The sequence below is a fragment of the Camelina sativa genome, chromosome 20 (assembly GCF_000633955.1).
Source record: "Camelina sativa cultivar DH55 chromosome 20, Cs, whole genome shotgun sequence".
Classification (NCBI taxonomy): domain Eukaryota; kingdom Viridiplantae; phylum Streptophyta; class Magnoliopsida; order Brassicales; family Brassicaceae; genus Camelina; species Camelina sativa.
Window position 1 is genome coordinate 20,214,057 of NC_025704.1, and position 16,350 is coordinate 20,230,406.

At 40.0% G+C, this 16,350-nt stretch overlaps 1 protein-coding gene across 1 annotated transcript; it reads left to right on the forward strand.

Moving 5' to 3' along the window:
- Nucleotides 7,301-9,256, forward strand: LOC104772695. The gene is made up of 4 exons (XM_010497280.1): nt 7,301-8,266; nt 8,451-8,520; nt 8,923-8,980; nt 9,073-9,256. The coding sequence occupies exons 1-4, from the start codon at nt 7,301-7,303 to the stop codon at nt 9,254-9,256; spliced, it is 1,278 nt and encodes a 425-aa protein (XP_010495582.1).

The window sequence follows — 16,350 nt, forward strand, 5'->3', positions numbered from 1 at the left end:
TCTTCCACCAGAGTTCACTTCTCGAGCGGCGGCTATCAATCGCTTCACGATTGTGGTAACACCGGTGAACCCTAGAAAACAGAATGTTCGGGCTATCGTCCGTTAGATGCCGCGTATTTGGGGTTTGGCTGATGAATGCGTGGGGCGTTTAATTGATGCCGGTCGGGTCCAATTTCGCTTCCAAACGGAGGAATCGATGAATCTGGTGTTGCGTCGGGGACCGTGGTCTTTTAACGACTGGATGCTATCCACTCACAAGTGGTACCCCAACATCGGTGTGAACGAGATGAACATCATTCCTTTCTGGGTCCATATACAAGGTATTCCTACTCTCTATTTGACGAACGCTATGGCTAGGTGGGTAGGGAAAAAACTAGGCTTTGTTACGGAAGTTGACTATGATGAAAATGTTGCCCAAGTAGGAGCAGTTCGTGTAAGAATAGATTGGAATTTAGAGAACCCTCTGCGGTTTCAAAAGAATATTCAATTCATTGTGGGTGAAAATACGATAATTAAGTATCATTATGAGAAGTTGAGAAACTTCTGTAAGAAATGCGGTTCACTAAAGCATGATGTAAAGGAATGTCCTTTACATTTTGATGCGGGAGATGATACGGATCCAGAGGAGTTTGATGATGATCAAGATGGAGATAACCATGATGGAGATAACCGCTTTGATGGAGAGAATAATATGTCTGAAACTCAGACTCTTGAAACTGTTGATCATGTGACTGTCATTCCAGGACTACATATGCCGCCTCCACCACCACCAAAAATGCATAATGCTAGTCACTCTGTTTCTATTTCTTCTCTACCGAGTCTCTTTGAGGATCCTGACCTAACTGCTAAGCGGATGCGATATCTCCATGCTAAGTATGTTGGAAAAGAGATTCAGAGCCAGAAACAAGGTCACATATTTGAAGAAAACTGTGACAACGCAATGTCTGAGTTTGTCTTCAGCAAATGCAAGCGAGTGAGATTTGAAGGTGAGTTTAATAAGGCAGAAGCGGCTGAGGAGATGGCGGTCCTGTGCCAACTCCGAAAGAAAAGCAAGGCTACGGTATCTGTGGGATCTTGTTCAGTCACCAATGGATTCGACGGAGGCGCGTGGGGCCCGGTACCCCCATTTGATCCAATATGAGAGTCCTTTCCTGGAACTACCAAGGCATAGGCCCTTCACTAACAAAATCTAGATTACGTCGTCTATGTCTTCTTACCAAATGTGATGTTATTTTCCTTTCTGAAACTTTAAACAAGTGTGATGTTTTATCTAGACTTATGTATGATTTAGGATTCTCAAACTTAATAAATGTACCCCCTCAAGGAAGGAGTCGTGGTCTTGCTTTGATGTGGAAAAGTCATGTGTCTCTCACCCTAATTTCAAAAGATGAGAGACTCATTGACACCTCTGTAATAATAAATAATACAAGTTTCCACTTGTCTTGTGTGTATGGTCATCCTTCACAGAGTGAACGCCACCATCTTTGGCATAGACCCAAAGAAATTTCTTTAACACGCTTAGACACTTGGATACTTATAGGGGACTTTAATGAGATAATCTCAAATGAAGAGAAGTTGGGAGGACCAGCTCGGGAGGAGTGGACTTTCAGAGATTTCAGAGAGATGATCTCCATTTGTGATATTTTGGATGTTCGTACTCAAGGTAATAGATTTTCCTGGACGGGAGAGAGACATACATATAGGATCCACTGTTGCCTTGATCGTGCGATGATTAATTCTTCTGGTCGAGCACACTTTCCAAATGCAGAACTTGAATTCCTAGACTATACTGGCTCAGATCATAAACCCATAGTTCTCCATCTAAATGAAAGACGGCCTCAACGTCGAAGAATTTTCCAGTTTGATAAAAGACTCTGTGATTTACCTTCTTTCAACACGGTTGTAAAACAAGGTTGGTCAATGGAGAATGATAACCTAGATATTCCTATAAACCAACGAATATCAAGCTGCAGACAAGCAATGGCTAAACTAAAACATCAATCCTGTCTAAATGCTGAGAGAAGAATTAAAAGCTTACAACAGAAATTAAACTTGGCGATGGAGAGTCTTGATAGAGGAATGCGACAACAAATACCTTTACTTCAGGATCTTCTAACAAAAGCTTATAGCGATGAGGAGAAACATTGGCAACAGAAAAGCCGCAATTAATGGATGGCTGAAGGTGATCGAAATACACAATTTTTTCATGCATCGGCGAAGTCGAGATATGCAAAAAACAATATAATTTCCATCTTGGACGATCAAGGTACTCAATATCGAGGGGATAAAGAGATTAGTGAGCACGCGCAAGAATTTTTTACCAAAGTTTTCTCTAGTAATGATCACCATGTCACACCAGAGGATTTTGCCAACTTCATTCCATCTGTAACCTCTGAGATTAATGCCAGTTTGACAAGGGATTTCAGTGATAGAGAAATATATGATGCAGTGTGCCTTATTGGTGATGATAGAGCCCCTGGTCCTGATGGACTAACTGCTAGATTTTACAAACAATCATGGGACACGGTTGGACAGCATGTAATTCAGGAAGTGAAATCTTTTTTCAGAACAGCAACGATGAAACCAAGTATCAACCATACAAATATCTGTATGATTCCGAAGATAGATAATCCAATAACACTTTCTGACTATCGACCAATTGCCCTATGTAACGTTCTGTATAAGATAATCTCTAAATGCTTGGTTCAACGATTAAAACCTCATCTCAATGGCATTGTTTCTGAATCTCAAGCTGCCTTTATCACGGGACGCATCATACAGGACAATGTGATGATCGCCCATGAATTGATGCATTCACTAAAAACAAGAAAACAAGTTTCACAGACTTACATGGCAGTTAAGACAGACGTAAGTAAGGCATACGATCGTGTCGAATGGAACTTTCTACAAACAACTATGCAGCTTTTTGGTTTCTCAGATCAATGGATCGCTTGGATAATGGCAACTGTTAAGTCAGTAAACTATTCTGTGTTGATAAATGGAGTTCCTTATGGTAATATTCGACCTCAGCGAGGAATAAGGCAGGGTGATCCCCTCTCGCCATATTTATTCATCCTCTGTTCTGACATTCTTAGTCATTTAATCACCTCAAGTGCAAAGGATGGTGATATAAAAGGAATCAAGATAGGCAATGGAGTCCCAAGGATCACACATTTACAGTTCGCGGATGATTCACTATTTTTTTGTCAAGCTAATAGGCGAAATTGTCAAGCGTTAAGAGACGTCTTTGATGTTTATGAATATTATTCAGGTCAGCAGATTAATCCATCGAAATCAACCATCACTTTTGGATCTCGTGTATATGGTGCAACTCAAGACAGATTAAAGAATTTACTAAACATACCAAACCATGGTGGAGGAGGAAAATACTTGGGCCTTCTTGAGCAATTTGGGAAAAAAAAGAAAGAAATGTTCTCCTATATTATTGACAGAGTACGAAGACGAACAGGACATTGGAGTGCAAAATCTTTATCTCCAGCAGGGAAAGAAATTATGATGAAATCAGTTGCTGTTTCTATGCCCGTGTACGCTATGTCATGCTTTAAATTACCAAAAGGGGTTACTTCTGAGATAGAAACACTTCTAATGAATTACTGGTGGGAACGGAAGGCCAATCAAAGAGGAATCCCCTGGATCTCTTGGAACAGACTGAAATACTCAAAGAAAGAAGGGGGTTTAGGATTTAGAGACCTTGAAAAGTTTAAAGATGCTCTGTTGGCCAAACAAGCATGGAGGCTTATAAAATTTCCTAATTCCCTCTTTGCTAGAGTTATGAAAGCACGATATTATTCAGATGGACTACTCTTGGATGCCAAAGATCGAAAGAACCAATCCTATGGATGGTCCTCTTTACTACATGGACTGAATTTGATTAAAAAAGGCACTCGTTTTTTGGTTAGAGATGGTAAAACTATTCGATTGGGTAAAGACAATGTCTTGGAGGGCACACCACCTCGTGAAGTAGGCACGATCGATCCAAATTGTAATATGACTCTGGACGTGTTGATAAAAAAAACCGAGAATTTTCATGAATGGGACAAAGAACAGATAAATAACACCGTAAAGCCGACTGATATTGAAGCTATCAAACAAGTGTACATATCTCAAGTTGAAGTAGAGGAGAAGTTGATTTGGAACTACACTATTTCTCGTGATTATACAGTTAAATCAGGTTATTGGTTCCTTACTCATAATCCGTTTGATCTCGCTCCAGCACCAAATATACCGCATGGCTCGATTAACTTAAAAAACATGATCTGGAAACTAAAAATATTACCAAAAATTAGGCATTTCTTATGGAGAGTCCTTTCTAGAGCTCTACCAACAACTACCCGTCTTCGTACTAGAGGTATGAATATCTCTGCTACTTGCGCAAGATGCAACCGTGAGGATGAAACAATCTTACACGCCCTGTTTACATGTTCTTTTGCACAAATGGTTTGGAGGATGTCAGGCATTTCGACACAACACACCAGCATGATGTTTACAGATGTTGAAGCTTCTATTCAAACGATACTTAATATACAGCCACAGGACGACAACTTTTATGATTCTCTATTGCCTCTCTAGATCTTGTGGCGGATATGGAAAGCTAGGAACTCTTTAGTTTTTGAAGGTTTCCGTGAAGGTCCTACGGTCACGATATTGAAAACTCAATCTGAAACAAAAAAGTGGATTAATAACCCTCTATTCGGAAACAATATTCGAACAAACCCATTACCACATACACTTTCCTGGTCGCCTCCTAGTTCCCCTATGCTGAAATGTAATTTTGATGCGGCTTTTGATGGTTCTACTCATGCTACAACAGGGGGATGGATAATTAGAAATCATCATGGTGACTCTCTAGTTTGGGGAGCATCAAAACTACCATATTCAGGCTCACCTCTAGAAGCAGAAGCTAGAGCTTTGTTACTAGCCCTCAAACATGCTTGGATAAAAGGATATACTAAGATAATCTTTGAAGGAGACTGTGAGACTCTTTCTAAGCTGGTCAATGGACAAGAAGTGAATGCTGCTCTATCCAACTTATTGAGAGATATTCAATTTTGGAGATCAAAATTTCTTTACTGTGATTGCACCTTTATAAGAAGATCATGTAATACAGCTGCTCATTCTTTAGCTAAATTTGGATGTCAAACTGTTGATTATTATGTGGAATCTGTCATCAAGCCTCCTTGGCTTATAACAACTTTGTAATGACTCAGTTTAAATCAATATAATTTCTTTTGCGTAAAAAAAAAAAATCGGTTTAGTTATTTTTGAGTGTGTTTTGGATTTTTTAAAAAAACAAGTTAATTTGAGATAGAATTTTGTTTTGATTTATTTTGGATTCTTGTGATTTTTGGCTCTTGTTTTAAATATTTCTAGGGAAAAACAAATTTATATTTAACTAATTTATTTTTTATTGTGTCTTTTTCAATTATTTTGATAAGTGTTGGCTGAATTTAGGAAATTTGTTATGCTTTGTAGTAAAATATTTTCAAACACCACTTTTAAACTTTGAGATTTTGATATTGTGTGTGTTATAAGTAAGAAAATCCTTGTAATCTCTTAAAATAGTTAATATTTTTTCATATCATTAAATAATTATATTAAAAGTGAAATGAGAGTTTGTCAAATAGACTCATAGCATTATACTAATGCTATGCCTAAAAATCAATAAGCGGGAACTAAAAACACCTGATTCTGCTTTAATTTTATGACCAAGCGCCAGCATTTAGAAAATAAAAATACATTTTGACGGTATATGAACAAAACCATTACATTTCACAGCACTAGGAAAAAAAGACAAAATAAAGAATGCAAAAAAAAAAGAAGACAAAACCTTCGAGTTCTCCGTTGACTCCTTTGCTAGCCATTTCCACGGACTTCTTTGCTCTCCGTCTCCGGAGATTCCATTGCTCGTCATCTCTGTCGAGTTCATCTTCTCCATCTCTCACCATCTTCGTCGATTTTATCTTCTCCATCTCTCACTATCTCCGTCGATTTCTTCCTCTAGATCTCTTGCCATCTCCGTCGATTTCATCTTTTACATCTCTCGCCATCTCCACCGACCCCATTGCTAACCATCTCGATTCGATCTCTCTCACTCCCTTAATTCGCATCAGCTCTCCTCAGATCTGATTTCAATCCAAGATTTTCAAGGTCTTCAGGTGAGTTGAAAGTGAGTCCATAGGTCTTCTGATTTCAATACACAGCAGTGTGTTTCGTTGGTTGTTGTATTTGGACAATAATTACAGCTTCTTGTTAACAGGTGTGGGTTCTCAGATTTCGGGGGAAGAATACAATCACTATAGAGGTTAGACACATCTATCGATTTCTTGGCCTTTTGTATCCTTTTGTAGTTGCAGTGTCTCTGTGATTGAGTGTAGAAAATATGTTTAACTTGTGGTCATTGTTGCTTGTATCCTATACCGTTTGAACTGTGTCAAGGGAAACTAAGATTGTTAAGAAAAATGTTGGATAACGCATGGGTGCATTTATGCAGGTAAGTATAATTGTTAAAAGTGTTTTGTTTATGCATTTGGACTAGTGTTGTGATACTTATGTCTTTTTCTTATACTTTTCTCTTACATGAACTCAAGAGTTGATTCTGCATATGAGAGTGGCGCTCAATGTTTTGTTAAAGCTGTTAGTGCCAAATTAGCAGTTAATGGAAAGATAATTTGTCCATGCGCCGAACGCTGCAATTTAGAGCGCCATACATGCAACGAGGTTGTGTCTCATTTAGTTATAAATGGAATGGATGAGGCTTACAAGAGACGTACTGATTGGTTTCACCATGGAGAAGATAACTTTGTTGGTTTAGTAGAAGGTAAAAATAGAGTGTGGAATGCTGAGATTCTCGGTTTATACGAAGCTGCTAAATGGTCTGATGAAGATTTAGCTTGTAAGGGTTCAGATTTATGTGAGGCTGCTGAGGGTGAGGATAGGCAAGAAGATGAGTTTTTAGCAAAACTTGCAGAAGCTGAAATGCCATTATATCCAACGTGTGTGAATCATAGCAAGCCATCAGCTACAGTTACACTGTTTCGGATTAAAACTCAGAATGGCTGGTCAGACAAGAGCTTCGATGATTTACTGGAAACTTTACCAAAATGTCACCTGAAGACAACATACTGCACATATCAACCTATGACGTCAAGAAGTTTCTGAAATCTTTTGATATGGATATCAAAAGATTCATCCTTGTGTGAACGACTGCTGCTTATTCAGAAAGAAGCTGAAGAAGGTTGATACTTGTCTAAAATGAAAGTCTTCAAGATGGAAGACCAACATGCACACTGGGGAAGTCAAGAAGGGTGTTCCACAGAAGGTTTTAAGGTACTTTCCAATAATCCCTCGTCTGAAAAGGATGTTCAGATCGGAGAAAGTGGCTGCGGATTTGAGATCGCATTTCAATAACAAGAGCACTGACGGGAAATTGCGCCATCCAGTAGACTCAGTGACATGGAAGTCAATGAATGACAAGTATCCTACTTTCGCAGCTGAGAAGAGGAACTTGCGACTTGGGCTCTCTACTGATGGGTTTAATCCCTTCAACATGAAGAACAGCCGATACAATAGTTGGCCTGTGTTGCTGGTTAATTATAACATGGCTCCTGACTTATGTATGAAGGAGGAAAACATCATGCTTAGTTTGTTGATTCCTGGACCGGACCAACCTTGTAATAGTATAGATGTTTACTTAGAACCTCTTGTAGAAGATTTAAATCATTTGTGGTCTAAAGGCAAGATAACTTACGATGCATTTAGTAAAACAACTTTTACATTGAGGGCGATGCTGCTTTGGACCATAAGTGATTTCCCAGCATATGGAAATCTTGTTGGTTGTAAAGTAAAGGGTAAGATGGGTTGTCCTATATGTGGGAAGCACACAGATAGTTTGTGGCTGAGTGATAGTAGGAAGCATGTATATATGTGCCACCGAAAAAGTTTGTCTCCGTTACATAGTTTTCGAGGAAAGAAGAGTTGGTTTGATGGTAAAGCAGAGCATGGAACAAAAGGGAGGATACTCACGGGTAGAAATAATTCCTTACTACTGAGAAAGTACGAGAATGATTTTGTTAATAGAAAAGAGACTGGGAAAAAGAGATCTAGAGCTGCTTGTGACATACCATCTGATAACGAAGATGAATACAGTGCATCTAATGATGTAGAAGAAAACTTAGCAGAAAAAGATGAAGAGGAGTTATCTAGATGGAAGAAAAGATCAATATTCTTCACATTGCCTTATTGGGAGGTATGTAAAAAACTTTTAGAGTTTCCATTGTGATCACTTGTATATGACTTTCAACTGATTGTTCTATTATATGCTTTGTATTGACATGGAGCTCCCGGTAAGACATAACATAGACGTGATGCATGTGGAGAGTCATGTGGCTGCAAGCTTGATTGCCACATTGTTACATTGTGGAAATTCAAAGGATGGATTAAAAGCTAGGAAGGACCTCGAAATTCTTGGTATCAAGAAATATTTGCATCCAAAAGCTCACGGTAAAAGGACACTACTTCCCGCAGGTCCTTGGTCTTTGTCAAAGTCAGAAAAAAAAATATTCTGTAAGCGGCTCTTTGACTTTAAAGGTCCGGATGGCTATTGCTCTAACATATCTACTTGTGTATCATTAGACTAATGTAAAGTGATGGGACTCAAATCTCATGATTACCACGTCCTGATGCAACAACTGCTACCAGTTGCTGTTAGAGGTTTACTACCTAAGGGTCCTAGAATAGCCATTTTCCGCCTATGTGCATTCTTCAAAGTATTGTGCCAAAGAGTGATTGATATGGAGCAACTACAAATAATGGAAATAGAGATTGTGGAGACTCTATGCATGTTTGAAAGATTTTGGCCATCTAGTTTCTTTGACATCATGGTGCACTTGTGTGTGCATCTAGGAAGAGACGCCCGACTAGCTGGTCATGTCAATTTCCGATGGATGTATCTATTTGAGAGGTACTTTTTTTTACTTTAGTTTTATCTTAAGAACTAAATAAGTGAATCTAATTGGACATATTGCTTACCTATTTGGTTTTCATTATAAACAGGTACATGAAAGTATTGAAAGACTATGTTAAAAACCCAGCAAAACCAGAGGGGTGTATAGCGGAGTCCTATCTTGCAGAAGAACGCATGAAGTTATGCTTTGATTTCTTGAAGACGACAACAAATGTAGAAGAAAAAGAGGAGAGGAACACTGATGTGAGCACGAGATCGGTCACTCGGCCATGAACACTCGCATCTCTCGGACACCTCTCGGTCACTTCTCGGCCACCTCTCGGACAACATCCGGACACCTCTCGGCCACTCGTACCACCCGCGGGACAACTTGGGACCGGCCTTCCTAGTGATGTGCGACACCAACCAGTCCCCAAGGATCATCAAGGAGGAGCAAGATAAGTCACCTACTGGGCATTTCAAGCCAAGCTCCAACCTTTACACCAAGGGCTCATGACTAGCATCACCAAAGAAGAGCCTAAGGTGCGACCAGCTTTGGGAAGCTTGATACACGTGTCTTCACCAACAAGCTAGTGTGAAGACATCCCTAAGTCATTAGAAGGAGGTGTACTCTTTTTCCTACTTTGGGTTTGTCCAAAGAGGTTTTAACGAGGAAGCGAACTCTAGTGCATCTCCACTTCGTTCCCGCTTGGCTCATGACTTGGAAACATTCATTGACATTCTTAGGATCCTAGAAAGTGAAGATCCTATCACCCACATCCCACAAATGACGTGGCAACCCTATCTCCTTCCTTCCTTTCTTTTATTTCTTTTGAACTCTCTCTTGACCGTTGAATTGGTCTTTGTTTTCTTTTGCTTTTGCTTTAACTTTATGGCCATGTGTATGGTTTAGATCATGGCCACGTTTTCTAGGGTTAAGTGTTCCCTTATGTAAGCCTCCCTATAAAAAGGCCTAAACCCTCATTGTAAAAGGCAGACTTGAATAGAAAATAATTTCCCAAAGAGTGAATCTTTGTTTCTTGTCTCAACCCTCTCCTTAGCCCAAGTCCGGGACTTGGTTCTTGAGAAACCCTAGGAGATTCACGAACCGGATTCATAATCTCATAGTTCGACCGTATCACGAGCCGAGCCATCTCTCGTGTGTCGTCGCATCGATCCACCCTTCCGTTCATCTCTACCATACGACGTTCAGTCTCGATCGTTCGTTGTGTTCCGCTTCGACTCCATCCTCTCTAGTGAACTAAGGTCAAGTTGCTTACTTGGTTCGATAGCCGCCATCTATCCGACCGTCTGTTGCATCCGATCATCTGTCCGAATCACCGGTCGTCGTCCGTACACAACATCCAGTCTTTCCGTCCATCCTACCCGGAGGTTGCCGAGTCGAGTTTCTCATCGGTCATCCTCCGTCCATCCGTCCCCGAGATTGCCGAGTCGAGTTACTCATCGGCTAATCTCGTCCCGCTTCCGTCCGAACCCACCGTCCCTTCGTCCGTGCCGCATCTGTTGATTTGTCCGCAGCGTCCGACCGTCCGTACGTCCGCAAACCGTGTCCGTGGTTCTGGGGTCACATCAGCTGGTATCAGAGCTAAAAGTTCCTACAAGGTTGTATCTTTCTGAAACTCCAAATCTTTTCCTTCTATCATTAAAGCTTTTATCTTTGTCATTGCGGTTCCTTAGTTTTTTCCTTAGCGTCGCATAGGTCCGTTAGCTTTCGATTTATGCATAGTTCTCTTGTTAGGTCATTTGTTTCTTCGTTTGTTCATTCTGTTTCTGTGTTTGTTCATCGTTGTTCTTGCCTAGAACTCGTTCGATCCATAAAGTAGCGTGTTTGCTTTTTATTTGTGTTGTGGTCCCAAAGTTTTTAGCACGTGTAGTTGCGTTTTGATAGTCTTAGGTTGTCGTGAGCATCATCAACATGCAACGCTTGATTCCACAATGATCAAGCATGGAATCTGATGGGAACGATTCCGAGTTGGGATCATGGTATGACGAAGACCATGGCCTAGACCCAGAGCAAGAGGCCACTGAGGACGAACAGTGGTACGACGAACACCATGGTACTGATCCGGAACAAGAGGCTACCAAGGACGCATCATGGTACGTGATATGCTCAAATTAATCCCTAGAGCTACTCTCTCAAATTAAGAGATCACTGCAGTACTTAGGGGTCGAATTCTACAAGGACTCAAGTCTACACAATAAATTATAGAGTTTTTTTATTATGCTAAACATATTAATTTAAATGGAAATAACAATGCAAAATATTAAATAAACCTGTAAAAATTCAATGGATCAAAAAGCTAGGCCTAGAGAATTTCTCAGGAAATTACAAATTATTAAATCAAGAAATAAATTAGGATTCAAGCAATTAAGAACAAATCTAGAACTCTAAACACTTATGTAAAATAAATCAGTTCTCACTGCAAATATTATCTAAATTTAAAACCTGAAAATCCAAATCTCTTTGTAAAATTCAAGGTTAAACATCAGCTTTATAAACAAGTTTAGAGTGTTCACAAAATCACTAAATCAAATCAATTAATAACCTAGGTATAATCTCATATCAATTTATTTACCTAGGTTATTAATTATAGGTGATCAATCAAGAATTAATATGAAGAACAACCTATGATGAAGATCTAGAAAGATAATGAATCCTAAATAAACAGATCTAACAATTTATAAAAACCCTATGAAAAACCCTGAACCTAACAAGCAAACTACTCAGACATCTTCAATGAAGAACAAAACATAATTCTGCATAACATGCAACAGATATTAAAAGAGTAAAGAAGGAGTTCAAGAATTCTTTTCTACAAAGCAGTTGAGATCTCTCTCTCCAAAAGCTCTCAAAATCTCACAGGGTTTCAGAAAATAAAACTAGAAAATAACTTCATGGTTTGTAAAACCTAAAAATACTATATATATGTCCTAAAACACGTTAGGGACTTGTGTTACAATTATGGAAAACTTTGGGTGAATTTGTAAAACTTCCAAATTGGCTTCTGTCATTGGTTAAACTGGGTGTCGATAGATGCTAAGGCAGTGTCGATCAACACTCCCTCTCTGTTCTAACTCCAAGTTCGTTTCGTCGGGATTAATGCTCCAAAACGATCCAAATGCTCCACTTTGCTCCTTCCATGCCAAAATCTTAGAAAACCTGTAAAGACTCTCAAAGAACCTAAAAACACATCAAAAGACTCTAAAAGACTCCTTATATCATGGTTAAAAACCACAAAAACTATGATATATCAACTCCCCCAGACTTAGCCTTTGCTTGCCCTCAAACAAAACATAAGCTTAGACCTGTGAAAGAGGTTTGAAAACTGGGAACTCACTCAACTGCTGAAGATTCTTATTCGCACTCTTCATTTACTTGACTCAAGAACTTACTTCTTATACTTAACCAGGATAAGCATCAACATTCCTTACTCAAATTCCACAATCCTTTGGAATCTTTGAAATCTCCATTGTCATCTCATTATATAAATTTAAGCAAATATAGGCGAGTTCTTACCTTAGGTGTATTGATCAGTGGCATATGGACTCCCTTCAGGCCAAGACATTCTTCTTACATCTCCTTTCCTCTCCCTTTTCTCACTTCCAAAGAGTTGATTTCTCCCAAATTGTTTTTTTTTTAAAATCAAAGGTGTAAGCGAATACCAGGGTCATCAGTAATTTATCTAACCCTCGCTTCCAAGCTTTGTGTGATCATTTGACTCAAGAGTAGAATAATGACGTCACAGGTAATTTACCTACCTCTCTTAACTGATCAAAATCATCTCATCTTTTATTCTTTTTTTTCTTTAAGCACTGAAGGGAAGAGAGAGGGGAAACATACTTTAAAAAATTGCACTGTCTTGTATGGCCCGAAGAAGAAGTCTAGTCCACTGATTTCCAACCCCAAAGTAAGAGATTAGGTCCGATTAAAATCCTGATAAAAGTTGAGACAACATTAGATCAATCAGATATCCATTGAATAAGGGCTTTCAGGATTGTTGATAAGGCTCATAGTCTTTCTAAGCTTCAGTTCTGAGATCAAGCATAAACAAATAATAATTAGAGTGTTAGCCAAATAAGAAAAATCATTAGTGAAGATCATAACTCCCAAAGACAAAAAGAAATTTTTTGAAAAATTTGACTCAAACTTTATGGTTTTGACTGACACAACTGAAACTCAAAAACAAAAACGTAGTTAGTAACTAACCTCCTCCAGACTTAAACAACACTGTCCCCAGTATTATCAAGCCTAAGATTGGCAAAAGAAAAATAAAATAAATATAAATAAAAATCAAACGAAAAAGAAAAACTTACCAGTGGGTTGCCTCCCACTAAGCGCTTGTTTTCAGTCATTAGCTTGACTTGGCTGGAGCTCAGGCATCCGATGGATCAGAACGTGGCATTGAATGCTTCCAAGAGAATGTCCTCTTCATCCAAGGTGGTGTATAAGCTTTAGGTGCATGAGGTCTGCCAAGGATGTGAGGAACAGGACCAGGGCGGGATTTAGGGATGGGTTTGCTTCTTATGTCCTGCAAAATAATCAACAGAAGAAACAAACGCTCTACGATAATCTCGTGGCTTGGTTAACTGCAAAACAGTTTTTCTATCTTGGAAAGTCTTATTGATGATAAGACGAGGTTTAGGTGCAGAAGAGGTGTACCTTTGCCTTACCTGAGGACTCTGGAGTGTGTGGGGATGTTTTGTTTAGGAACAGGTTTCTGACTTGGAGCATCAACTTTGGACAAGTTTTGTCTTGGTCGTGGAGGGGTGTCGACCGACACTAATGTTGTGTCGATCGACACTGAGCCTGATGCTCGTGTTGCAGCAACTTTCTCAATAGAAAAAGTCTGTCCATCAATAGTAGGAGCTCTCCTCAGCTTATCCATCTCAAAATTCATACTCAAACCATCCACATTTAGTGTTATTTGTCCCTTCTTTACATCAATGATGGCACCAGCTGTAGCCAAGAAAGATCTTCCTAAGATGAGAGGATCTTTAGGCTCTGTATCATACTTCAGCACTACAAAGTCAATGGGAATCATAAAGTTTCCAACCTTAATTGGAATATCCTCTAAAACACCTTCAGGAATTCTTCTAGACCGATCAGCCAAGATAAGAGCAATCTGAGTTGGCTTGAATTCTGTCATCCCAAGTCTCACAGCAACAGAATGTGGCATCAAATTGATGCTAGAGCCAAGATCACAAAGTAAGTGAGCAAATCGTCCTGCTGAGATTGAGCAATCTAACACAAAACTTCCAGGATCTGGTAACTTCTTTGCAATCCTACTCTAGATCACTGCACTCACTTTCTCAGACACTACCACTTCTTGCTTCCTCTCTTTCTTCCTTTGAACAGGCTGGTTAACCAGAATTGCACTAACATCCTTTGTAATTAGTGCTCCTTCCTCAGGGCTCAAACCATTTGATACCATTCTCTTCACATACCGCTTAAGTCCACGAGAAAACTTGACTGCATCAATCAAAGGCATCTCAATCATCACCTTTTTCCATCATTGCCTTGCATCTAGCTTCCTCCATCTACTGCTTGGACTTTCTTGGCTTAGGAAAAGGAATCTTAGGTTGGTATACCCTCTCAACTGCTGGAACCTGAGACTTTGCAGTTTCTGGTTGGGTCCGAGATGAGTGTCGACCGACACCCAGCTGGTGTCGATCGACACCATCATCTAAAGTCGAGAGATTTGTCAAATTCTCACCCTGTTCTGTAGAAGCAATTTCAACAGCATCTTCATCTCTCTCAGATATGGCATTAAAAGCATGCTTGGGGTTTGACTCAGTTCTTCCAGGAAGAAAACCCTCTTGTCATTTGACAGACCCAACAGTCTGAATAACTTGATTCTCTAGCTTCTTGACATGAATGTTCAATGCATCTATCTTCCCATTCAGCTTAGTGTAGACATTGTCAATCATCCCATTGAAAGTCACTGTTAATTGCTCTTGACCTTGAAGAAGCTGCTCAAGCATGGCCTCCATTCTACTCTCAGAAAGTGGAGGCGGAGACTGATAGGATGAGTTCCCATAAGTCCTTGTGAAGTTGCTCCCTTGTTGCTGCTTCTGATAATCCGGTTTGGGAGTGTAGCCTGAAGAGTTCCCACTGTAAGGCCTATAGCCTTGCTGATTACCGAATCTCTGACCTTGATTCCCATAGACAAAGTTGACATCTGCTTCTTCATTCCCTGTCTCAGGTTGTGGCTCAAATTTCTTAACTTCAGCAGCAGAGTGAACTGACTTCTTACCTACAAGAAGATTGTGCACTGAATCAAGCTTGGCATTAACAGAAGCAAGCTGGTTTGCATCAAATCCTCCATGCAGTCTCTTTCTTTCAGCATTGGCTCCCTTAGTGCTATTGCTAGAGGCCAAATTCTCAATCAAAACATCAGCATCTTCTAGAAATTTTGTTTTGAACTTCCCATGACTTGCAGCATCCAAAGCTAACTGATACTTCCAGTCACACACTCTGAAAAAGATACTCAGCAGTTGTACCTTTGAAAAACCATGGTGTGGACAGTCCCTCTGATAAGCTTTGAATCTCACCCAAGCTGCCTTGAAAGCTTCATCTTGTCCTTGCTTGAATGAAGAGATCTTAACTCTCAACTCATCAAACATAGCATCATCATAAAAATAATTAAGGAAAGCCACCTTAATTTGCTGCCAAGATGTCAAAGATCCAGCTGGCAACTGTTTTAACCATTGAGATGCTTCTCCTGCAAGTGAGTATGGGAAGAGCTTGCAGTAGATGTAGTCTTCAGTCACACCATTAGCCTTGATACTGGTCACAAGATCCTCAAAATGCTCAATGTGGTCCAAAGGCTTCTCATTGGGTAGGTTTGAGAAAGGTCTCTGCCCAACCAGCTGGAGGTAAGCAGGCTTCAGCTCACAATCATTCCTTTGGAATGGAGGAGGAACAATTGCAGATCGGTTCTGATAAACAAGGTCAGCTCTGTTGAAGTCAGCAATAGTCTTGATCAAGTCCCGGTCGTTCTCCTGTCTTCGAACCGGGTTATTAACGTGGTTTGCAGCTCCACGTCCGTCTGCAGGAAGGGGGTGTCGACCGACACCATCGACAACAACAGCCTGCTCGTCGCCAACACCAGCTTGCTCGTTGACAACAACAGGTTCATCAATCACATTGCCTTCTGCATCAAGCTTTTGGCCCTGCTCGTTGCACAAGTGGCCCTCTTGATCCCTCAAAGCACCATCATCATCACACATCATAATGATTGTGTTAACCATCTTCAAGGATTTGGCTGCTTTTCGGTTCTCACGCTCAAGTTTTCCCAACTATTGATTTGAAAGCTTCAAAGTTGGACCAGTCTTATTGTTTCTAGTGTTAGGCCTAGGAGGCATGC

Bases quoted from the DNA above. Each gene is read 5' to 3' on its own strand.
- LOC104772695 (XM_010497280.1), top strand. From the start codon at position 7,301: ATGCACACTGGGGAAGTCAAGAAGGGTGTTCCACAGAAGGTTTTAAGG. The intron at 8,267-8,450 runs GTATGTAAAAAA...GGAAATTCAAAG, and splicing joins TCACATTGCCTTATTGGGAG to GATGGATTAAAAGCTAGGAA. The intron at 8,521-8,922 runs GTAAAAGGACAC...GTGTGCATCTAG, and splicing joins TTTGCATCCAAAAGCTCACG to GAAGAGACGCCCGACTAGCT.